Raw genomic sequence first — 25,845 nt, 5'->3', positions numbered from 1 at the left:
CGCTGTTTTGAAGAAGTTAAGTTTGCAGCAGAGGGAAATTCAAAAATAATAATATGGAAACCTCTCGTTTAGAAGAGCTACGCGACAGTTTTAAAGATGCCCAAACAGGTATTTTTGTTTATAATCCACAAAAGCATTTTATTTATTACATTTTCGTTTTACCGTAGATAAAAATGCTGTATCTAAAAAAACATAGGTCGCGAAGCTAGCTGCAAGTGCAATAATGAGCGATCAGGGATACTTGTTTTTATTGTTTTGACACTTCTTATATATATATAAATAAAAATGTATCCTTGTAATGCTACAACTCTCTACCATTTTACACTGGGCGAAAAAATAAACAGTACAGTAATATTATGCATCAATGTTGAATAATGATTACACAATTGTTCAATATATATATGTGACAGTGATCTAAACTGGATTGAATTTATCAATCATACATGCCATATCCACCGGAATTTCGATCCATCCTCGGTGTCCCGGCGGGAGATAAAAATCCCCCAGAATTTAAAAAAAATTATTTTTTTTATTTTTTATTTTATTTTTTTTAGATATTTTTACATCAGGCAATAATGACAAAGTGAAATCACAGTATGTGAGTGAAACTGAATGTAAAGAAACAACTCTGCAAGGGTGAAACCTTTAATAACAACAAGTGATCAATTAATTTGAAGTAATGATCAAAGGCAAAGAAATATTACTATTTTGGAAAAGGAAGAAATTAATAATTTTCATTCCATTCTCTTAGTGTCTGAACGTCATCATAGCTGATAGTATTAAGCAGAATTTTTTAAAAGACTTTGGAGGAAATTAAATTTAATTTACAGTATTACAGTATGACATGACAGTGTATCATAAGAATATATGATAAATCATGACTAAATAATTCAGTATAATGAAAAAGTTAGAGGTTTTCATAGCAAAATATAATAAAGTGAATACATTTTTTCGTACTTGCGTCTAAAAATACTTTGAAATTTCGCCAATTTAAACCTGCTAAAAAGTCCCCCTGAATATTACCAAAATCCCCCTGAATTTTCAGCCTTTCTGAACAAATTCCCTCTGAATGGGCTCCAGAAAATATGGCATGTATGGTCAATAGAGTCTTATTTTCACATAAATATATTCTTGGTCATGAATACCATTTTATACACATACAACCTGTCAGATTTGTCCCAGATTTACAGATATCTGGATACTTGATAAACAATCCACACACATTACTGGTTTATGATATCTGAACATGTTTTTAGGCATAATGACATAAATAAATATGTGTTTAAGAGGAGGCAACAATATTTTCTTAGAAATTTGAATTGATAACAGATAATTTCAAAAATTGTGGCCGCATGGATCTCTGCGCAAGGACCGTTCGCTACTTTTTGCTGGGATGGTGGACGTCTCAAGTCTTTCATAGTAAAAAAATTGTCAAAAGACTCATTGACAGCCATTTATGTGGACTCAATGGTCGAAATTAGCAAAAGCATGCAGGCCCTGCACTGGTAAAATGTCTTCCGGGCTTGCTAAAATTCTGAATTTTATATAGCAGGGCTTGTTCAAAAATATGATTCCATGCAATAGTATAAGAATAGAAGTCTAATTTCAATGACTGCATGTGGACTAGTCGCGAAGCAGGAAATGAAAAGAAACACAAAATTAGTTAAATTTACTGTACAATAAATATTTTGTTGACCAGACTTAAAAATTGTCAGTAGCATTAGAATGATTGATGCATGTGTTCATGAGGCCCATTTATGCCAGCCCCATTTTGAATGTGACATGTACTTTTTGGGAGAACTGCTCATAAAACTCCCTACATGTAAGTGAAGAATTTTCTTTTGGACTGTAAACACTGCAGTTCCAAAATACTGAACGTTTGTTCAATGCACAACATTGTCTCCTTACTGATCCACAAACGGTAACTAGGCTATAACTACAAAAGAATACATTTACATTGCAAAGTGTACTCATTTATAATCATATGATTAGAGGTGAAATATATAAAAAAATTATATAATTATGGTATGAAAACCCATTTTTTAGCATATGGTGCTCTAAAAATGTCTGTTTTATATATTTGTGGTAATGACCTAGGAAAGGGTTTGAAACAACTTATCTTCCTGAACCACTTTAAAATAATTTGCAACTGTTCTTTGACATTTATTCTGAATGATTTGGATATTACATGGCATAAACATCAACAAGGTGTCCCTATTCATTTCAATTTCTTGATTTAATTTCGTTTTGAATATCACAGTAAATGCATTGGCATGCACATACTGAGTTAAACAGTACAATAATATGTTCAGAATACTATTGAGGTCAGGGAATTGTTAACAACATGCCAGTGAGATGATGTTGTCAAAGAAGAAAAATGTTTTGGTCTGTCAAAATCAGTGTTCTTTTCTATACTGATCGCTATTTGTTACTATATATTAGTGTGAAACAGTTGTTTTTGTCAGTTTATGGTCAGTGCTCGTCATGTTGTCATAATCAAATCGTTTTATACATGTACACCATCTTCTCCGGCCCATATCCAATATTCTCTGTATAGCTAAAACCCCCTAGCCAGTTAACATAGGTTATCAGTTAGTTCTAAATATCGTAGAACTTAGTACACAGTGGTCGAAATTAACACAAGCCCCCAAGCCCTGCACTGGTTAAATGTCTTCCGGGCTTGCTCAAATTCTGAATTTCATAGCAGGGCTTGTTCAAAAATTTGATGCCAAGCTATATAGTATATGAATTTGGGCTTGTTGATCCAAAAGCCTAATTTCAATGATTGAGTACAGTATTTCCTACTTCAGGAAAAGTCCGTAGTTCTCGGTCAAACAGATAAAATAACCTTTTAATCATCACACCTTTCCCACCTAGAGGTAGCCTATCAAGGGCCATTTTCTATGCTCGGAATCCTTGTTAAAACCGAGAATTGCCAAAGTGGTAATCGGTAATGTCTTTGTATGACGAAAATGGCTGTGCTCGATTATTTTCTCCGATGTATGTCATCTTATTGATGACGTCACCGGAGCCCCTACTTTTGTATATAAACCCCACAAATCCGGGGACGTTTTGTCAATCTTCCTAAAATCTTGTAACCACCCTTCTATTTATGATCCTCGTAAACCTCATTCCCCGGATCATCCAAACATGAACCGCATAGTAAGCGAGGTAACGGTTACAATTAAATCTATACCATAACTAATATTATACAGTTAATCACCGTTAATCCGAAATCGTAGGGACCCAACAAATTACTTCGGAATAGCGATGTTTCGGATTTACAATTTTCCGCAAATGACAGCATTCGCGAGTTATAGATGACGTGAAATACTAAGTCGTGAAGATTGCAATGTTGGTTACACGTTACCAATATGATACACTCGGTTTGAGTTATCTTTCGTATACAAAAATATTTGTTGATTTAGTGTTTAATAATTGACAAGTAATTTGTTATTATACTTCTTTATTAAAACAACATAAAACATTTAAAACTAAATGACAGCACATGTATGCAATGCAGCGATCAAATCAGATGAGGTAGACATTTTCAAATAATATTGTGTTAACCAGCAATTACATACACACTACATCACCTCAATGAATCGTTCATTTTCTGACATCGATGTTTGTAACATACGCGTGCTCAATGTCATTCTTTAACAAGCGCTAATCGTGCTCCATTGTCTCCATTGTCACCTCAAGCCGATGCCCGAGTGCATTCGCAGAATGGTGTGAAAAACTTTGACACCATCGAGTTCGAAATAAGAATTGATAAATAGGTGAGAAAAACCAAATCGGGACCGTAATTTTACTTATTTTGGAATAGTGATTTCGGATTAAAGACCAAAAATTTAGTAAAACAAAGAAGGGAAATCAGGACCGAAAAATAATTTCGAAATAGCGATCATTTCGGATAAACGATGTTCGGAATAGCGGTGTTCAACTGTACTTAATATCCGGAGAAATACCTAAATATATTATTCTTGACCATCCTGACTTTAAAACAAATCCCATTACCTTAAGGCTTATTCCTGGATTCTGGGGCTCAGAAATGATACTAAATCTATAAATAATATAAAATTTAATATTACAGTAACTCAAGTTTAGCCTCAGAGCAGTACATTTTTTATTTATTTTTCGTATCATTCAGCACTATTCATTTCTTGAAAATATGTTTTCCAAATCTGTTGAAAAACATTTTCTTTTCGCCGATAATCTTACTTAATCCCAATTTTTTTATTTTCGTCGGAAGTCTTTCGTGATAATAGAATTCAAATAATACAGTGTTCCAACTTCCATACCATTTTGTATGAATTCAAATATATATCAATAATTGAATACATACAATAAAATCAAGGTAAACAGTCATTGAAATTAGAATGTGGATGAACAAGCCCAAAATCTTAATCTAATGCTTGGAACAAAAAAAATCAACAAGCCGTACTACATAAAAACCAGGATTTCAGCAAGCCCGTAAAGCATTTTACCAGTGCAGGGCTTGTGCTTATTTCAATCACTGGATAAAAGGTTTCTTTCAAAAGCATTTTATAACACATTTACATGCAAAGTGGCAAATAAAGGGAGGCAACATTGATACACATCTAGGGGAAATACAAAGGGAGACAAATCTTGGATATTATAAAATGATTTAAAAAAGCAATCAAAACAATTAAAATGTACCTTTTTACGCCATATTTATTATCTTCAAGTATATAATTGTAAGTAAACGTTGCAAATAAATGTATCACTAGTAGTTTAATATTTTGTATTATCCAGTATTGTTTTGTATTCTCCGTAATCGTTTTATATTTTCTGGTATATCAAAGGCTAACCCCCAAAGGTTCAAACAGATAAAAAATGTTCATGATTATTTTTGAAGTCCTATTAAATTTGGAAAGATTGTGTCTTTCAGTCAAATCTAACCTAGAGAGGTTGCTGAATGAACAGCGGCAAGCCAGAAGAACCCTGGAAACAGCTGCAGAGGAAGGTATATGATTATGCCTGATAAATTTTGTCATTTATTCAACATACAGTTTGTGCTTATGTATATTATATAAATATCGCATGGCTTCCTGGTCAACATGAGGGAACCGTTACCCGAGGCTAAGGCTTGTTCATAAGAGGGTCAAATTTCCATGACTACTGCCCTATGCATAAATGTAAAGCTATAAGTAATACAGCCAGCCGTAAACATAATTAGGAAAGGCTAAATTACTAAAACTCAATATAGTATGATTCATTTCCTATAATAGCATTATTTTCTTTTCTTTCCAGATGGTTATTTTCACTTTTTTTTGTTTCAGCATCAAACAAACATAAAAATGTAATTGCAGTCCACACAAAAATATCAGGTAAGATCATTAGATATTTCATCACCATGATGCAAAAACCCATTATCTGCTTCTATTTCTTTAAGCAGTTATTAAGTTAGGCCATACCAAATTGTTTTTATGTTTACCATCAACTCTTAGTACAAAATTCATCTAGCTATCCTGAAAAACAAAGGAAACCCCAAAAATAACATGAATACTAAATTTGTGACATCCTATGTAGAATATAGACACCACAGCCTCCTTAATCAATTTTAGACCATTCTCAATGGTTAGATTTCCACTGCAAAATGAGTTCAAATAAAACTTGATGTAAGTGTGTTAATCATGTGAATCATACAGAATGCATCCTTTTCTGATATCAATGCCAAGAATACTGGTACAAAGTATGAAGCATGTCGTAAACACTTGTGTTTTGTAGTCAGAATTATAGAAAAAGGAAATTAAAAATATTTGGCATGATCGTTGATCGTGTAAAATGTGGGAGGGGGGTGGGTATCAGGAGGACCAAAACTTATTTGTCTGCGTACGCTCAACAAAGAAATGATTTGGAATGGCCTAAATGCGCTAGGATGAGGATTTGCACTTTTTAAAACATCTTCATATATGAACAGAAATAAAGCAAACAATTTTTGTCACATAAGTCCAATATCTTAAACCATCTGTTTGAATACTTTTCTATAGGAGTTTAAACATGACAGAAAAAAAAGAACAAAACTTGTATATCAATTGAGTTCTATTTTAAAACTTGTATTTGTATTGCAGAGTCTTTAAAAATATCTAAGCACAAGACAAACCAGAGTCAGGCATACTTGGACAGGTACAAGTACTATGATTAATTTTATATAGTAGAGTATTAATTCTAAAATCTTGCTTTTCTGGGTCTTTGACCATGGCACCCAACATGAGACTGTAACAGAACAGTTTGGCATACTAATGTGCTATCAGTGTTTAATTGTGTATCACTTCAGCACTGGTGTGCTGAAATTTAAGAACACCTTAGGAGAATGACGAGGTACCGACTCATACAAGTCTGAGATTGTGTGAGCTATCAGGGCTCAGATGGTAGAGCGAACCATTGCACTCTTTTCTGAGCCTTACAGTGACCTCGACTGATCATTAAAAAATATTATTGTGTGAAATTATAAAGTAGTTCATTTTGCTAAAATCTCTCTATATTTATATATATATTTATTCTTGTCTAAAATATTTTCAGCCTTGAGGCTACTGTAAAAGACAAGAAGAATCTGCTGCAGAAAATTGATCGACAAATCTCTGATGAAAATGATAACATGGTGAAAGACATGTATGTGTATATAAACTATGCTACGCTATTAAAGGGGTACTTGTCAATTATGTAACACTGGCAGGTGATTTCATTGAACATTTCTGTTATTTGATCTTATACAGAATGAGTAATTCGCATAATCTTTGGGAAGTACAAACTAGTGATGTTTAAATGATGATTGAAAATTGATTAGTTGGGCCTGAAATCGGGGACAGTTGATTGTATTCGGTCATAAAGGATTTAACCAGCAAGTTGGTTTTCGTCTAAAATTCCTCTTGTTATTTGCGTTTGGTTTATGTCTGACAATTTTTCGCCTTGGTTTCATTTATACATTCGGAAGTGCTTAGTTGTTATAAATCATTTACAAACTGGCCGGAAGCTCAGACAGAATAACAACACTAAATAACTTAGTTATTTAAGACTTTGTACAAGAATAAAATTTGAATTAAGATATTGTCAGAAACTGATTGTACTTAATCAATAATTGGCTTACTTGAGTGGAACTGATTATCCTTATAGTCAAACTGGGACTGATTCCCAACACTAGTACAAACTATATTGATGAACAGCCATCTAACTTTGATTAAAATTAAGTAATGAAGCTAATTGCAACACTAATATATAAAGAAAAGTCTATCCTCTTTAAAGCACTGTAGCCGTCGACAACTTGTACAATGAATTTATTATTACTTTGTCAATCTTAAGTTATTACATAAGTCGAAAAATATACACATGTATCTTTTAAAAGTAAAAAAAGGAAACAATGTGTTTACAAAATATTTGCTGTATTTTGTTTGTCTTTTTAAGTATGTACCTGTATTATTAAAGTAAATAATTGTAAAAATGCTCTGTAACTAATTTCTTTCCTATAAACTGTTTTGAAAAATACACTGGCTGAAATACAAACTTTAATGTATTGATTTGAAAGAAATATTTGGAATGTAAAAATGAATAGATGAATGTTTTTGTAGGCGCAGCTTTGAGGATGCACTAAGTCAGCTGACAAAGGCCTTGATCGCAGCAAAACAGCAATATGTAAGACCCAGCTCTCTATGATACACGATTAAATGAATAGTGAATTTCAAGAGTTTATTTTTGAGTGTTTTTTTTTCTTTTAAATACATAAATTTTGTTTTGCTTACATTGTATGACACACAATATATAGGGATGTTGTCAAGTTGTGTATGCAAATTGTCACTCTTTTCATCTCTGCTCTCTAAACTTGAGCATTTCTCATTTTATCTATACCAAACTTTGTATCTCTACTTTGTAAGATATCATTTACCACCAGATTGCACCATTCTCTTTGTTCTGAAAGGAGAGCACCCCAAGCAGGCTTCATAATCAATTTGCAGAATTTTAATGCTAATGCCATTCATAAAAAGGTTCTGTTTTTCAGTCTGAAGCGAATCTACAGAAAACAATTGAGGAAAGACTGGAGGAGTTCAATAAACTGCAGAAACAAAGTTAGTTTACTTTTCTCAAAGAGACTGAGAATGATTATGCGAAATCAATTATTACCGGTAGTCAGACCAATCACTCAATGTTGATCAATTGTAATGTCATAATAAAAGTAATAGAAGGCTCTGCTTTGATAACCATGAAAAGTAGACCACTGCCAGAAGAACATATTTATATATATAATATTCCTATGCTTTATGCCCTATTTAAATTTCATTAGCTTGCCTATATTTCGAAGAAAGGTCCAGATTGCAAAATTGTCATAGCCTTGGCATGGTTGTTGGCAAGATATTCAAATGAAACTTGGCACACTTGTATGTTCTCAGAGACAATACACTGATATAAAGCAAGGACATCAGTCAATAACTTGCCCTTATTTGACTGAATATTAGCAACAGACATGTGTTGGAGTTTTGCTCTGTGCCACACCTGGTACACAGTAGAATACTTGAATTCTACAAACCATAATGAAATATGGTCTTAAAATTTGGTGACAAATGGCAGTGGAACACTGTCGGTATAGGGTAATTTACAAATGCTGTTGTTTATACAATGATGCTCATAGCAGCAGAGAAGGATTATGAAATCTCAGAGGTCTGAGATGTTTTAAGTATAAAAAAGAAGATACGTGCAAAGTCTAATTCATGGATTCGTGGCTGTCAAAATCCCACCTTTCACGCTATTGGCTGATGAATGTTCCTTTACAAGAATATACTCACTGAAGAAGTTGTTTCAGTACCACTCCATTTATGTTCCAGGTCAAACAGTTTCGAAAGAATTGGAGGCTGCTGCGAGCTATTCTCGGAGTCTTGAGGGACGTGAAGTAGGGCCTGAGGGAGACGGGTTGGACAGGCAGGCAGTCTGGTAAGTGCAGAAGTGGATTGGACTGACTGTAAAGCAAATAGTTTTTAAAAAAGTTGGGGGTAGGTGTAAACAATGACCCTGAAAGGCTGAGATGTAGGGCAAGAGGGCAAACGAAGGATAGACGGGTAGGCAGTCGATGCTAGGAGGAAAATTGATAATGACGGATTGACCATTTTTGTGCCATCTTATTATACAATTCATTTTTGAGCCTTTTTTTGTTGGTTGAAAAAAGATACATTTGAAGTAAGTACTTTTGCTCGAATTAGTACTCTAGGCTTATCTTTAATGATATTTACAAGGCAAAATTTTAGATATATTTCTTACACTCCCTCTGTATTTTATTGAAATTTGTGATCTTGCAATATTTTGTCATGCTTTGCTTGATACCCCTTGGGACATTACAGTTATGAATCTATTATGAAACTTTTATTAGACTAGCTGTGTATTTTGAAGAAAATGAATATGGTAATTGTAAGGTCAATTCTTGACTATGGTTTCAGCAACACCATCTGTTTTTTATTCGTCTATGAGGATCAACAACTGTGATGTTTGTATACTGAGTTTGTTATAGCGACTAAATACATACGGCTATATGTGGAGTATATCTCTGAACATGCAAATCATGATATAACATTAACAGCCATAGAAATATACCAGGGCCAGTATTCAATATTGATCTTATTCCTATCCTTAGCCTAAGTGATTCCATTCAGCCTGTTGGTCAGCTGAGTATACAGGCCAATCAAAATACTAATTTAATCTTAAATATAGGTTCAATCTAAGTTGCTTATTGAATATGGCCCCAGAACACCATGTAGTCTTGTCTTGGTTGCCATTCTGAAATTATGCAAGAATATGAGGAATGGTCCACAATTGTGTAAACAGTTGCAATACTAGTAATTTTTATGCTTGATGGGAATGATGATCCCTTCAATCTTGTGAAAATATTCTTCAGTTAGGCCTCTTTACATACATGTAGAGAAGCTGACAAAATTAATGTTGTGATTCATTTGAGGTTCTTAAATGCTCTTTTAAGCAATGACCATGATGAAGAAAACCTTGTTTAAAAGAGTATTGAAGAACCTCATCTCGGTGTTCAAATCACATTCAGAACTTGTATGTCTGATTAAGATTGCTTTACTTAAATGTTTTTACCATTTGTTTTAGGACTTTGATGAACAAGGACCTTGATTCAACAAGAGCTGAGGTAGCCAAGTTGTCTGAACAGCTTCAAAACCTGAACTGATCGCTTTTAAGCCTGGTGTGAACAGTTTGTGACCTTGAGTAAAACATTTTAACAGTCAGTCACAGTATTAAATATAAATATTGTCATCTAGCATCTCCTTGTGAAAATACTCTCCATTTGTTCAGATTCTTTGAATGACAAATCACCATGCTGTTTGCAGAGAACAATTTCCGTCAAATGGTATTCAACCATTTTGTTACTATGTGCTGTTAGTCAAATGAAGAGTTGTTGTTTAAAAAGTGAATGTTTTAGGGTTGCTTACCGTATAATGTTATATTATGTATTAAAGAATTTTTGGTGATTATTTTCGTTTTTATTATAAATAAAAAGCATTCAAATGACACATATATTGTTTAATTACGAAGCCCACCATTGAAAGAAGAGAGTTATCTAAAATTGAGCCTTGCAAATGTTTACATTCTAATGGATAGTAAATGGTCCTTACTTATACAGATCACCCTCATTTAATGGTCAGTTGGTTAAAGGTCAAGGTCAAATAAAACATTTTAAGGAAACATTGAACTTAATAATAACGTTAAGTTGGTATTAGAGAATGGTTAAATAAAAGGATCATGAAATATTATACAAATACCACTAACTACATTAGAGGAAAAATCTGAACATAAGATCATGATACTGAATTGATTTTTTTGTGTCATCTGCAAAGCATTAACTTTGTATGCACTTTGAAAATGGTCAGTAAATGCATGACCCCTTTGATTTTGGTGTCAAAGATCAAGGATTTGGTAATCGACAGGTGACACCTACTCTCTGAATTCTGGTTTCATGTTGGAAGGTGGTCAAGCCAGAGGTTTTTCCCAACAACTGTCAACAACAAAATAAGTTGATAAAGTATGTTGTGTAGTATTTGCTTTTAATTGTAGCCGTCATAAATTAACCAAAATAATTGACCCTTTTTAATTTGGGTTTAGTAGAGCAAAGGCCAAGGTCACAATACTGTAATGAAAACAAGATGTCCAGACATTAAATATGGAATAGTTTTGCATTAATTTGCTAATTTAGGCGCCAGTGGCCTCTCATAAAAAGGATGTTAGTTGTAACTTCAATAATCTTAAATAATCAATCCGTATAAGTCACAAATGTAGATTGTTTATCAACTTTGTGTCCTTTTCTAATACTGGCTTAAGTTCAATTTGCACAACGCTGTCATTTTCTGAAAATTGTTAATATGAAATATTGCTATTCCGAAATAATTTGTTGGGTCTCTACGATTTCGGATTAAGGGTGTTCAACTGTATATATATGCAAGATATGAAACAAAGATATTTAAAATTCATTACTAAGATCAAGTTTATTGAAATGGGCCCAGCATCTTTGAGAAGTCAGCAGATTTCAAATGCTCTTGTTTGTAATAATTCAGCCACAACAAAAATAATATTTAAGGTTTATTCTTAACATGACAGCAGAATATTGTATCATCTGCAAAACACGTATTAAATGACAAACAAGTAAAATGTATAGTGTAAATCTATCACAAATATAAGAATTTAACAAAGCATTTTTTTCACTGCCACATACTCAGCGAATTACTTCATAATAACTAACAGTAAGCTTTATTTGTAAATTGATTATTAATAATATAATCATGTTTTAAATAGCATTGTGACATTAAATGATAATTTTCTTCCATTTTAATTAATTTAAACAACTTTATAAATGTATATATAAAAGATAATTATGTACTGGACTACTGATAATATAGTTGTTTGATGTACTGATAGATTGTTCTCGTCAGATTGGAAACAGAGATACATGTACCTATAAAATCAATCCGAACACTTAGCCACATCTATAAACCATTGGTAGCTTGAGGATGTTTTATTTCTTATATATTCTGTAAACATTGTTTTCATGTTCTATGATTCATTATCATAAACAGTTGCACACTTGCACTTTTTTGTTAAAATATTCAAAATCCACCGATTAAAATTGTCTTTTATGTCCTATTCAGGTGTAACAAAAACAGTTCTCAATTATTTGTCTGTTTGCCGAAGATGTCATCTAGAAGTGGTTGATACTGTATCCTGCTAACGACGGTTCCTGGCTTATTTCCCGACCAGCTCTCGTCCGATGTGATTGGCTGATATTGCATAGGCGCCACAGGGCAATCACGCCAGTTAAGCTGATCGACGAGGCCCTGGTACATGACCTTGCCGTTCTCTACTACAGCTCTGTGGGATGTAAAAAAAGAGATTTTTAGATATGATCATACAGTATGTGAAAGAACAAACTTATTTATAGAGGATCATACATCCTAATGCTATATAACTGCTCAATAATGTGAATGTGTATAAAGTTCAGAGACGCTCAGCTAAGAAAACAATAATGGGGTTACAGTCATCGAAATTAGTATTTTGGATGAACAAGGCCAAATTCATATGCTTATACTGTTTGGCATAACATTTTTGAACCCTGCTGTATAAAACCAACAATTTGAGCAAGCCCAGAAAACATTTTACCAGTGTAGGGCTTGCAGGCTTGTGCTAATTTTCGACCACTGGGATTTTGTTGATATTCATGAAATATCTTATTAAGGTAAATCCCAAGTTAAATCAATTGTCTAATGTATTTGATACCATATAAACTCATAAATATTTGTATACCATAGATTTTAGTGAGAAGTTTTGTTTCTATTTTTTAATGTAAGATCATTGGTTGAGCACTTACAGGCACATGATAGCACGGCAGATGTCGTCTGGCAGTGGGACATGGTGGGCCTGGAAAACGTTCCTGATAACTTCGGCGTCAAGGCATCCGCTCCTGGAGAAAATAAGGGGAAATAATCCTGAGGAAATATTTCAATGTACAATGAGTTGGCTACTGAAGAAAATATCCTATAAAGCAATCTCTCCCGAAATGGCAACATATTTTTGAAAAAATATGTGTTTCAAACTGTTTGGTGGTGTATGTGAAAAATCCTTTTTATTTATCATGATTTTATATTGTCTAAAAAGAACTGTAAAGCATGTTTCAGGAAACATTCTATTAATAAGATTTATGTATTAATGTAAGAATAAATGTCAGAATTTCTCATTATGCTAAAATGAAGGGAAATTTATTTTGGTGAAAACCCAGGAATAACAGTTTTCTCCCTTTAAACAGGGTTTTGTAAGTTAAATCTAAATAAAGAAGAACCAAGATTCTTTTCGGCTTTGCAAACATAGACTAGTGACCATTGAGCAGTGAACAAATGTGTCACACTTTTTCACATTTGTACATACTTTTCCTTATCTGCCTGCTGGAAAGACTCAATGAGTTTAGCAAAGCCCTCATAGTTGCGTTTCCTCAGCTGCTCCTGGGCGATGGCAACAAGTTTTCTGGCATCAACACCGTCATCGCTGGACCTTGAATAAGTATCAGTTATTGGTTGTATGGCATATAAAACATAAATACATTCTCTGTATATCAAAATATGGCTTTGCATTTACTATTTGGGATGAAATGGGCTTTACAATAAAATTAATTTATTGCTCTTGGCTGACGGTTATTCCAAAAGTCTCCTAACTACAAGTAGATGTTATTTAGATTTATAAATTACTCATCTAAATCCATGATTATAGATATGAAGCAAGACTGCTTTTTATGTACATAAATACATAGGTAATTATATTGTAGATAATAGTGACACTTGGTTTAATTCAATTAAAGATCTTAAATATTCTATGTTTCAAAGACAACACTAGCAGTGGTCGAAATTAGCACAAGCACGCAAGCCCTGCACTGGTAAAATGCTTTTTGGGGTTGCTCAAATTCTGAGTTTGATACTGCAGGGCTCGTTAAAAAATGTAATTCCAAGCAGTAGTATATAAATTCGGGCTTGTTCATCAAAAGACTAAATCAAAAGACTAATTTTGATGACTGCACTAAAGCCATTATGTTACCTCTCGGCATACATCCTAGCTAGAGCCATAATCTCGTGGTCGGAGATGCCAGGAACAATCTGGCGTATAAGGGCACCAAGCTGGTCGTACTGGATGATTCCGGTTCCCCCTGAGTCATTACGCATGAAGAAGGATCGTACATCATCCGGCTTGTTGCCAACTGACTGTCGCACCCTGTTCACAATGGCTTCAACATTGGCTTTTTCAAACTGAAAAGAAGAAAAATGTTGCCATGAAGAGAAAATGAAGGGAAAAGTCTTTATCACTGAAAAACACTAACATAATGATAAAAATGTGCAGAAGAAGAAGTTTGACAAATAATTTTTACAATATTATGCAATGTTTCAGGCCAATCCATTCTTATTTATGAAATAATGATGTTTTTTTTGTATTTATTATTATTTAATTTTCAAAAAGTTTGGAGTATAATGTACCTTGAAATAGGCCTCAATCAGTTTACTTAAAGGATTTGTTTGTAATATTATGTTGTATGCTGCTTTTACTTTCTTGAATGGGGCATAACTCTACTATTTAAGGCAGAGTTATGGGCCTTGTACCAGTGTGCATTGGCTTTGGCAACATTTCAGTTAAAAAAAAATGAACAGTTTTATCAATGGCCAAGGTTAAATGATGCTAAAGACAACAGAACCAAAGCTTTCTAAATACCCTGACTTTTTCTTCAAAAAAACCCAGATGGGCCCAAAATACATGCAGTAATGTAACACTCGGTGACGTACCTCTGAGGAATTAGCCTCCATGTATCTGAACGCGTACTCGTCAGCATCAATCAGGATGAACTTGTGGCTGTTAAAGTCAACGTGAGCCCCCACATAAAGGTCCTGGGCTAGATAATACTCGGACATACTCGTACTGTACAGTGGCTGGGCAGGCTGCTTGATGCGGGTACGTTCTAGGAACTTGCCACCGATAATTCCTGCAAATGAATAAAGGTGTTTAATGAATCATAAAGTTAACAACTCAAATACAGTACATTTTTGAGAAACTGGGGCCAGAAGTTTATATCAACACATTCAGTGAGAAGATCCACAATTAGAAATAGTAAAATCTTTCAAGATTTTGAATCATACCAATAATTGCTCTTCATAATGTTGCCAAATGAGTTGAGATTGGGATATGATTTTATATGGTTCCTTCAAGCCACCCTTTTTCCACGTCAAATTTGTGGAAAATTTAGGGGTAGTAATAATAAAACTTCCTTGAGATCTTTACATTTAAGTCTTATGTCGAACCTAAACTGACTAAAACTTGCTAGTCATCATTTAAAAGCATTTTCATTAAGCAAAACTAAATGGCAGTCATGTTTTTTGACAAAAAATGCAAAACTACTGACCAGAGTTCCTGACGGGAGGCTCAAACACCAAGATGGTATCGTCAGACAGGAAGTAGGAGATGATGAATCGTCGATCCATGTCGATGGGCTTTGTTGTGTCCATACGGGCCAAGAAGCGGAGAACGTTGCTGTCCAGACCACGACGGTCCTTCTCCATGAACTTGATAAAGTCCCTAAAAATAATTCATGTTATAATTAATTTGAAAGCTCTTTATGGTTTTAAATTGTTTGAACCTTCAATTACATCGGCTGTTATACAATCCAAAGAAGTTTGATAAAGGGGAATACCTCCAACGTACTTTAATCAAAGAAATTTAATCTGCTTCACAAATTACATTCTTCAAACATGCATACCAAGTTTCTGGCGGATAGATTATTGTAGAGATTTAGCTATAGTCAGATATGGAAGGATGCTGCACCTTGTCCATTTGGTATCACCTGTCTGGCCTAAAGGAGACCAACATAGGCACCTTCTGCCTTCATAGATTTAAATGCTTAAGATAATTAATCATATATTGTTTTGTTTTGAATAAATTTTCTAACATTATTGTACTTTTATACAAACTTTACATATCTGCCAGTAAATGATACCTAACATTACTTTAACTAAACAAAAATCTGTCAAATACATAATGTTGAAGTTCTTCAGAGCCTGATTTAATTTCCCCTTTACACCCCTCGGAGACCCTGACCCTGCAGTACCATGACCATTTTAAAACATCCAGCTAAAACCCTATACTGAAACTACCAACCAAGGCTACATGAAATGACTAACATTGACCCTTTACAAGAGACAAGATGAGGAATAACGATTATTATTGACATTAATCTAATAGGTTATAAACCCATACCTGCGTGGAGGTTTGGGTAGGAGACCCATACAAGAGCACAGAGAGTCTTCCTCGCTACCCCAGCCATTGTAAGGTGGCCATTCCTTGGACGGGCCACCCATGGGGTTCTGCTTGTACTGGATGGTTGGGAATTCCTCTGTAATAGAAAATTAAAATAAAATCATTGGAAAGAAGTCTTTAAACAGACAGATGTAAAAATCCTGTTGTCTTTTTTGGACATTAATAAATTAACTGTTTCATCTTGTTTATTATTAATTTTGAATAAATACAGATGAAGTCTTTCAATCTAATAAAATAAGATACTCAAAACAAGAAAACATATCAGGTCATTACATGACATACCCATGCCATATTTGGTCTTGTAGTACTCCTTGGTGAAGTCATCACAGTCGACCAGGAGATACTTGCGTCCCCACACGTTAACAACTGCACCCAGGGTCAGGTCACTGTCATTGTAGAATTCTGTGGGGCTTGCGCCAGTCTGTAATAAACATAAGTATATTGATGTTATAAGGGTTTAAATAAGGGTGCCATTTAGGCATCTGCATGCATTAAGCTTCTAGCATCATAGTACAGGTTTCCACAAATTGCATATATATGGTCTGGTTTAAAGAAGCTCTATCTATGACCACATTAAATGTTCTTAGATTTGGGGGAAATTTGTGTCTTAAATTCTTAGACTACAAAATATTGGCTGAATGCACTGAATGAAAGGGTGATCAAGGAAAATGAATAAGAAATGAATGTTCAGTATTCTTATATAACCATTGATGGCCACTTTTTTAGGTCACGATAAAACTTACTTTACTGCGCAAAGATGGACAAGTAACATAAGCTCTGAAGAGCATGATTCATGTGCCACCAACCTTAAGACTGTCAAGAATGTATCTTCCTCCATGTCCAGTGGGGCCGAAAACGTTAAGCACCGTCCTGTCGGTCACCTTGCCAGGCTGCTTCAGGGCTTCAACATTCTTGGGCAGCTTGCCTCGTCGCAGAAACATTGGGGCAGCATCACGACCTAAGAAGATTTATATAGAAAATATAATACTTTTCTTAATCACTGCTGTCTTTAACAATCAATTTGGTGTCCATTAAAACCAAGTTTGTTTTATATACTGCAAACACTACTCTTTTAAGGTAAAAGCTAGAAAACAAGATTTTTATGAAATTTTGTTATAATGGTTGGTTAAGACAATAACCAATTACTGTCTTTAATTGTAATAAAATAAATATAAAGTTTAAAATTTCTTCTAAATGACAACAGACACTCAAGTCTTCAATTCATTTATTTATTTAAATCAGCAGTCAGCAGTTATTGATTTTAATCAGCTAAAGAGGTAGATATAAACAGTGGCTGGCCCAGCTACATGTAGTTAGTTGTTAGCAAACTATTATGTAAAATGATAAAATATTAATGATTGTTGGTGCATGCTTACACAAAATAATTGGTTTTGCAAGTGTATTGCATAAAAACATTTATTTTTGTAAGTACATACTAGCAATCTTCAACCATGACTTATCGGCCAACAATACAATTTTTTAAATCATCAACTCAAAACATTTAGATCTTTTGTTTAACATTTACTGATGTCAATCAATATTGACAGTAATTAGTCTATCTGTAAAACTTTGAAAGTTAAAACAATTTTATACCTGAATTTGCTGGGATTACTTCTCTAATCTCGATGGTATCATCAGCCAGGAAATAGTGAAGCACCATCTCGCGCGGGTCACCGAACATTGCCTCTGTGTCGTCCCAGTAGCAGTAGAACCTTAGGACGTGACGATCGTGATCCAGGAACTGTTTCAAAGTGTCATGTTTCTCATATGGTCGCAGGGGCTGCATAGATTCATCCATCTGGAGGAAAGATTGAAATATTTGGATATTTTTCAAGGAAATGTACATTTTACTTTTCTATGGGCACTGATTTGTTTCAATGATCTTGTCTAAACAGTTAATTAAATTACATACACAAAGATTAGCTATTCAAAGATTTTTAATGATATTGAAGTGTGATAAAGGGTAAAAGAATAATTCAGATCTAATAAAAAATGTATTGAAAATTCAATGAATTTTCATACTCAAAGAAAAAAAATCCATCAACATGAAATTCAATATAATGCATCTCATTCTCTGAAAACCACTTCTATATATAGCTGGCACTGTCAAAGTCAATGACCAAATTGAAAAGTAGCAAAGACAACAATATTTATTTATATTTATGTCCAATAAAATAAAATGAACTTAAAGCTTACAGCTTTTCTGTAGTTGGAGTATGGATCATTTGGACCAGTTGTTGATTCTTGGATTCGGACTCCAAGTTTTTTGAGAAAGTTGCGAGTAAACTCATCACAGTTGGTAATCTTGAATACTTTAGAGTAGAGGTTGATCTCTTTGTTGATATTGAAGTCTTCTACTGTGTAATACTCATCATCACACGGTGGTGGTTTGGAAACTCTGTGCCTTCTGATGAGTGTTCCTGTATTAAGAGAAAATATAAAAGTACATCATCATGTACAACTTTCAAAAATTTGAATAAAATCAAGTTGTTTAATTTAATGAGATATTTCTGTTCCACTAAATTACATTGATGACTTACAAAATGTTTTTTAACCCTATATTCTGGGATTTTTAATACAACTTCTCAGAAATCAATTTTAGCATCCTCAAATACAGAACCAACAGCTGACCAATTATGATACATTCTGACTTTTTTTTACCGCACCTTATTTCTATATAAAAAAATATGGACATGTATCTGTGAACATATACAATTTATAACAGAAAACAAAGTTCAGTAACAAAAAGTAGCTTTTAATGTAAGTAATTACTGAAAACAAAGTTCAGTAACAAAAAGTAGCTTTTGAACTAAGTAATTACTGAAAACAAAAATCAGTAACAAAAAGTAGCTTATTTTATAACTAAGTTAAAGATTTAAAATGGAGTTATTCAATGCATACCTTGTGGAACTCCACTGTTCTTTGCTCTCGGTTCAATAACTTGAATGGAGTCATCTTCAAGGTAGAAATATATTTTACAGTTCCTAACTCTGTATTGTTCTTCTCTCTTCTCATACACAGCCTCTTGAAAGAAAGCATCAAAACACAGAACCTGCCTATCGAAGGCCACCCATGCCGGGAGATTGGAACCCTCTCCGCGAGGGTAGTTACTGTTTTTCGCCTTTAACTTCTGCCCTCTAAGAAGTTCTCCTCCAATGCCAGGCTTCTCATGACCGACAAGCATTGAGACATCATTGCTGACATCGAAATGGTGCGATTTGTGAAATTTGTTCTTCCCAACCTGTAATGATTATGATATTAAACAATTTGTTCACATGAACAAAATTAAGCATGTAACCATTCTCAGATTTTACTGCTTAATTCTGCCAATGTCAAGTTTTGAGGAAAGGTTTGCCATGATATTTGCTTAACACATTAAAGGTGAAACAAATACAGCTGTTAACATGAGTGACCAACTGACAATTATCTAGGATGACTTAAAATATTCCACAAAATGATAGTTAAGAAGTCCCATGTAGCCTATACTATCATCATGAATCGATGTTTTCATTGACTTGAAATTGATATATATAAAAGAGTAAAAATGCTATTTTTCTTAAAAATGTTAGAAATAAATTGTCTTACCGCTGGGTTGAATGAATTTCCTGGTAGGAAAGGCAGTGACATGCTGTAATACTATCTATAAACAGTCCGATTAATTAAGAAAATGCATTTAGGTTACTGCTACTGTTGCTCTTGAACTGTTTGCCTTACAATGTAACCAAGGAAGCAACCAACATAAACAATGCGCACAACCGGAAGTGATCGATGTTAAGGCGTTTCGTACCCACAGAGTGTCGAACTCTGATGAATCGTCTGGATATAAAATGCATACAGAGATATTCAATCGACAAATTAACGAACTTATTAAGAAAACGAAAACGATTTCCTTACATTAATCAGATAGAGTTAACTTACGTGAAAAATTAAAACCTCAGAAGCTTAATTAAAATTATTTAAAGAATTAACAAAATCGCCTGTATCATTATGGTTACACTCAACTAAATCAGAAACTTATGACTCAAGATTCATCACAGTGGTTTGAAGATAGACGGTCGATTTAGGACGTTAATTATACTCTTGCATTGAGCCGAAAAAGATCCAGAAGTGGCACTTATGCACCAGTCAATTGTAACCATGCCCCCACCCCTAGGTCCGGGGAATCTGAGCGTGGACTTTGACTTTTGGTCAAGCCAAGCCCGGGTAAAATCCCCGCACCGGGGACGAACTGATGGTAAAATCCTCGCCAAATGCCCCGCACCCCAGGGACCCTATGTAAGGCCCATTCCCTGCTAAATTTGGCGTGAAGACAAAACCACCGCATTCACCCGGTACTGAGGGACCACCATGAAGATAAAAACACGGCCCATTTCCCGGCTATCCACGGTATACCCCCGGACCTGGGGGGGGGGGGGGGGCGTGGTAACAATTGATTGATGCATTATACGAGTTCGGAAGAGTGATGTACGTTTATTTTTCGACGGCACCGGGAATATTGAAATAACGTTGTAAGTCATTTTTTTCAGACAGGATGTTATCCTGGTTAGAGCAACTCTGGTTCTTTTATGTCGGTCAATGGCTATACAAAGCTTACGTTTACTGTTGGTCATAGTACCCGACTATCAATAAATATTGAATTGAATTGAACTGACCTAAATTGAACATGTGTCATGATAACACTGTCACACGGTACCACCGATTAACGTCTCTACCGGAAGATGGTTATTTTTGTTAGTGCTGTTCGAGACGGGGGTCGAACCTTGTCGACGTAAGACTACAGATTTGCAATGAGAGATATTGTACTAATCAAGACCACACGTACAAACGGTGGATCTGAGTTCCAGACTCGAAAACCAGCACCGCCTGATCCCATGCAAATGTTTTTGTTTTTTGTTTTTTAACTTATGAAATTCTGTGAAATTGTTTATCAACTAATATTCGAAATTACAGTTAAATTACAGATAACTATACAGTATCACTTTCCGTGGAAATAATAAATTGTATAAGTGCATTTAGTGGCAAACACAAAACCACATAATATAGTAACTTATGTTTAGATGTTTATCTGAAATGATGTTTCACCAATACTGTGTCGGTTACACATTTGATGGAGTAATTGATATTATTCTGCCGTCCGGTTTTTGCGTCCGCCTACTGATATTATTGATATGCTATAAATTCATTTATCATCAACATCGATTTTTTACGGGTTTTTAAAAAAATCAATTCATTTTTTTACCATTTTGCCTTGGTAATATTTCACAATAAATTTCACTGCATCCAATAATCACAAGTGCACTTATGCTCCTACAATATAAGGCAAAACAAATATTAGTTTCTCAAACACCGTGCATCTTGCGTAAAGGTAGCTACGCTACTGTCGCTTCCGCAAAAATAACTTGTTATACTGGTTTTAATAAATATTATTTAAAAGTATGTTTGAAAATAAGTATGCGATTATTTGAGTTTTCCTGCAATCGATGATAAATTTATTTATAAGACAGGCATTTCAGATATTTTAACTTATTTTTTTACAATTTTAAAATCTGTAAACATATAATGATAATGGCTGTTAACATGAATTACTCATTGCCTATTTTTGCCAAATGCATGCAGAATTTGTTTTGGGTTAAAAAACAACAACAAAAACGCACCATCTCCTCTTTTATTTTCAGAAATGCGCCAAAATTCTAAAGATTCATTTTCCTTAGACTATATTTCGGTGTTCATTCGCTGATTTTTTTATGATACTACATTGAAACAAACATATATCCTTTAGTTATCTCGCAAAATGATTGCAGGTTATTTCGATTTTTGGTTACTAAACACTTATTGTGTAGTCATGGATAACGTCCTCTCAGTAACAATAACACGTCTCACATAGTTTCATCTGGGACTCACACGGGTTCCATCTTGGTGTCACATGGGTTCCATCCGGGTGTCACACGGGTTCCATCTGGGTCTTACATGGGTTCCATCTGGGTGTCACATGGACTTCATCTGGGTGTCACATGGGTTCCATCTGGGTGTCACATGAGTTCCATCTGGGTGTCACATGGGTTCCATCTGGGTTCCATCCGGGTATCACATGGGTTCCATCTGGGTGTCACATGGGTTCCATCCGGGTGTCACACGGGTTCCATCTGGGTCTCACATGGGTTCCATCTGGGTCTCACACGGGTTCCATCTTGGTGTCACACGGGTTCCATCTGGGTCTCACACGGGTTCCATCTGGGTGTCACATGAGTTCCATCTTGGTGTCACATGGGTTCCATCTGGGTGTCACATGGGTTCCATCTGGGTGTCACATGGGTTACATCTGGGTCTCACAGGATTCCACCTGGGTGTCACATGGGTTACATCTGGGTGTCACATGGGTTCCATCTGGGTGTCACATGGGTTACATCTGGGTCTCACACGATTTCCATCTGGGTGTCACATGGGTTCCATCTGGGTGTCACATGAGTTCCATCTGGGTCTCACACGGGTTCCATATTGGTCTCACATGGATTCCATCTGGGTGTCACAAGGGTTCAATCTGGGTCTTACATGGGTTCCATCTTGGTGTCACATGGGTTCGATCTGGGTCTCACATGGATTCCATCTGGGTCTCACACGGGTTCCATCTGGGTGTCACACGGGTTCCATCTGGGTCTCACATGGGTTCCATCTGGGTCTCACACGGGTTCCATCTTGGTGTCACACGGGTTCCATCTGGGTCTCACACGGGTTCCATCTGGGTCCCACACGGGTTCCATCTGGGTTCCATCTGGGTCTCACACGGGTTCCATCTGGGTCTCACACGGGTTCCATCTGGGTGTCACATGGGCTCCACCTGGGTGTCACACGGGTTCCATCTGGGTCTCACACGGGTTCCATCTGGGTCCCACACGGGTTCCATCTGGGTTCCATCTGGGTCTCACACGGGTTCGATCTGGGTCTCACACGGGTTCCATCTGGGTGTCACATGGGCTCCATCTGGTTGTCACATTGGTTCCATCTGGTAGTCACATGGATTCCATCTATATAGAAGGGGACTTTGACTTTCGGTCAAGACAATCCGAGGTAAAATTCCGCCTTCGGGGACAAACTACTGGTAAAATCGCCGCATAATGCCCTGGCACCCCGAGGACATCCTATGTAAATTAGGAGATAATCGGGATGAGGCGCCATCTTTTTTCGCGAGATCTCGTTAAACTTCGGGAAAAGCACTCAGAGCCCCTCTGCCATATTTATCGAAAACAACCTCGGATGTATTTGGACGACTTACATACACAAAAAGTGGTACGTTTGCAAGTAGATCGCGTAGTATTTTTATTTAGCAGTTAAACTTTATGACTTAACTCTTGGAAAACTTAACTATGTTTGCAATAATACACTTCACTGACAATTAATTAAACTTAGATCAATAAATACAACTCTAAAACACGACATTTAATTAGTGATATAATTAAAAAAACGAACTACTTCAACTGGTGTAACCGGCATACATCCGAGGCTTTTTTCGATAAAAATGGCTGAGGAGTTCCGAATGATATTAGATATGACCACTTGTCCTGACCAAGAGTTTTAAATGTGGCTATAAGCGATATGTTAAAAACGATTGATGCTGGATGCGCGGCAGACGGCGGACCAACACACTGGTAAGTATTTCCGCATGAGTACTGGCAAGCTATTGTTACACATTTGTGAATATTTAATGTTTAATACAGTATACATTATACACATCATAGATCATATATACATGTACTATACAATATCAAATCAACCATATACTTAATTAGGGAAATCTAATTTAGACCACTGCATATTGCGCGATTACATTCCATGTTAGTCCTAATGTGTCCTTTTGAACTTATTTTTGAAAATAATATCAAGCATAACACAAATCATAGATGTATTAATATATATAAATATATAAGAGCTGTTTCTACATAGACAAAAGCTCCGCAGCTTGCTTTTTATTCCCAGCACTCAGCAAAACGGGCTTTAAGTCTTGGTCCGATATTCCTACACACGTGTCTGAAATGCTTATCCAATATGGCGTAGATGAAGAAGTTGATAATGTTGTTGATGTAGAACAGCTTCTGGAAAGCGGAGTAGAGTGCGTAGGGCTGTGGATGCATGTTCATCACGATATGGGGAGGGAAGACGAAAGCCAGGGCGATTGAAAGGATGTTGGTAAGAATGAAGACCAAGGTGAGAATGAACCAGATCAGCGTTTTGTACGGAAATCGTCGCAGCCCTGTTCTAGAGCCCTGGCGAGAAATCGTGCTTCGTGTTGAAAAGATGCTGCCTGTCTTTGATTTGACCGATGATTCACCACGATTGTTAAGCAGCGTTTTACGAAATACGCCCTTTTCCTTCACCATACTGTTTGAGCTGCCTTGCTTCAGTAGTGGCGGTGGTGTTCTTGTAAGGCTACCACTTTTCGACGTTAACGTCCCATCCTTGTCTTTAACATCATCTAGTGGTATGTCCTTCATTATTGCATGAGATTTCGCACTGTCCATTGAAGACTTGGCGGTAACTGTCGAGTGTGTAGGACAAGATTCAGATGTAAATTCTGAGTGGCTCTCCTTGCCGGAGTCCTGGCGAAATGTGACAGGAAACGCTCCCCAGTGCCGGCGGAGCTGACACGCGATCAAGGAATACATGACTACGGTCGATACCGATACTCCGACCAGTATAACGACGGATGTCATGTTGAACACGAATCTCAGGGGGTGATTCTCATATTCCTCATGCATACCACACACGTACACTGTAGTGTTGGTTCCATGCATGTTAGTTTTGTTTGTCTCCAGGATTTTGCTCATAACCGGGCCAGGGGTCGAAACCACACACGCAACGACTAAAGTAAGCCCCATACACAGCCAAAAGGCAACTCTCTGTGTCATCTGGGTCTTCAGCGGATGGCACACCTTCCTATACCGGTCAACAGATATCACTAGCAGCGCAAAGGCTGCGGAGGTTGCCGCCCAAGTATTGATAAACACCTTCACCCGACACATCGGAAGACTCTTGAAATTGTAGTAATTCCGGTGCTTGGCCATCTCGGAAGGAAATATAATAGCGCTTGTTAACAAGTCCACACTTGCCAGACAAATGACGAAAACCCGGAATGTGCTGTTTCTACTCGCTCTTCCCAGAGAGAACGCGACGAGAACTATAATATTCCCGAGGACTCCGCAAATCGTGAAGAGGCCGAATGTCACTGTCAATGGCAATAAGGCGTTCGCGTAACGTTTATTCAGATCGTCAGTAGATTCCATCATTCGTTTATTTCACAAACACATATAACATATAGATCAAAACTGTACATTAAAAGTGATTCTTACAAGTCTAAACACTATTTGCACTGTGCATTTTAGTCTGCCGTTGAGTAGCAAAAATGTCCTTTATACACATCTGAAATGGCTACTGAATAATGCATATTACTAAATATAAAGTATATAATTCGAATATGTGTTATAGGAAGTATTCACT

General features: G+C 35.7%; 3 protein-coding genes across 3 annotated transcripts; 1 reads left to right on the top strand and 2 right to left on the bottom strand.

Moving 5' to 3' along the window:
- Nucleotides 1-4: 4 nt before the first annotated feature.
- Nucleotides 5-10,483, top strand: LOC128220793 (uncharacterized). Its single transcript, XM_052929336.1, has 9 exons — nucleotides 5-108; nucleotides 4,916-4,990; nucleotides 5,307-5,354; nucleotides 6,099-6,153; nucleotides 6,550-6,639; nucleotides 7,593-7,656; nucleotides 8,021-8,087; nucleotides 8,841-8,946; nucleotides 10,114-10,483. The coding sequence occupies exons 1-9, from the start codon at nucleotides 54-56 to the stop codon at nucleotides 10,190-10,192; spliced, it is 639 nt and encodes a 212-aa protein (XP_052785296.1). The 5' UTR covers nucleotides 5-53; the 3' UTR covers nucleotides 10,193-10,483.
- Nucleotides 10,484-11,585: 1,102 nt separating this feature from the next.
- On the bottom strand, nucleotides 11,586-20,097 carry LOC128218783 (EF-hand domain-containing family member C2-like). Its single transcript, XM_052926477.1, has 13 exons — nucleotides 19,942-20,097; nucleotides 19,258-19,597; nucleotides 18,553-18,776; nucleotides 17,950-18,154; nucleotides 17,163-17,314; nucleotides 16,639-16,777; nucleotides 16,297-16,432; nucleotides 15,446-15,618; nucleotides 14,832-15,028; nucleotides 14,095-14,303; nucleotides 13,435-13,557; nucleotides 12,881-12,973; nucleotides 11,586-12,384 (listed from the first exon to the last, which is right to left on the bottom strand). The coding sequence occupies exons 1-13, from the start codon at nucleotides 19,981-19,983 to the stop codon at nucleotides 12,183-12,185; spliced, it is 2,235 nt and encodes a 744-aa protein (XP_052782437.1). The 5' UTR covers nucleotides 19,984-20,097; the 3' UTR covers nucleotides 11,586-12,182.
- Nucleotides 20,098-24,317: 4,220 nt separating this feature from the next.
- Nucleotides 24,318-25,631, bottom strand: LOC128219449 (5-hydroxytryptamine receptor 4-like). Its single transcript, XM_052927259.1, has one exon. It carries the CDS (start codon nucleotides 25,629-25,631, stop codon nucleotides 24,318-24,320), a length of 1,314 nt encoding a protein of 437 aa, XP_052783219.1.
- Between the last annotated feature and the right edge of the window lie 214 nt (nucleotides 25,632-25,845).

This window comes from Mya arenaria, chromosome 15, assembly GCF_026914265.1.
Source record: "Mya arenaria isolate MELC-2E11 chromosome 15, ASM2691426v1".
Classification (NCBI taxonomy): Eukaryota; Metazoa; Mollusca; class Bivalvia; order Myida; family Myidae; genus Mya; species Mya arenaria.
This window is presented reverse-complemented; position numbering and strand designations above follow the sequence as displayed.

Excerpts from the sequence above, each read along its gene's own strand:
- LOC128220793 (XM_052929336.1), top strand. The coding sequence starts at position 54 with ATGGAAACCTCTCGTTTAGAAGAGCTACGCGACAGTTTTAAAGATGCC. Across the intron at positions 5,355-6,098 it reads AGTCCACACAAAAATATCAG|AGTCTTTAAAAATATCTAAG; the intron begins GTAAGATCATTA and ends TTTGTATTGCAG. Across the intron at positions 7,657-8,020 it reads TCGCAGCAAAACAGCAATAT|TCTGAAGCGAATCTACAGAA; the intron begins GTAAGACCCAGC and ends TCTGTTTTTCAG.
- LOC128218783 (XM_052926477.1), bottom strand. The coding sequence starts at position 19,983 with ATGTCACTGCCTTTCCTACCAGGAAATTCATTCAACCCAGCG. Across the intron at positions 14,304-14,831 it reads TGGAGGCTAATTCCTCAGAG|TTTGAAAAAGCCAATGTTGA; the intron begins GTACGTCACCGA and ends TCTTCTTTTCAG. Across the intron at positions 12,974-13,434 it reads CAGCAGGCAGATAAGGAAAA|GAGCGGATGCCTTGACGCCG; the intron begins GTATGTACAAAT and ends TATTTTCTCCAG.
- LOC128219449 (XM_052927259.1), bottom strand. The coding sequence starts at position 25,631 with ATGGAATCTACTGACGATCTGAATAAACGTTACGCGAACGCCTTATTG.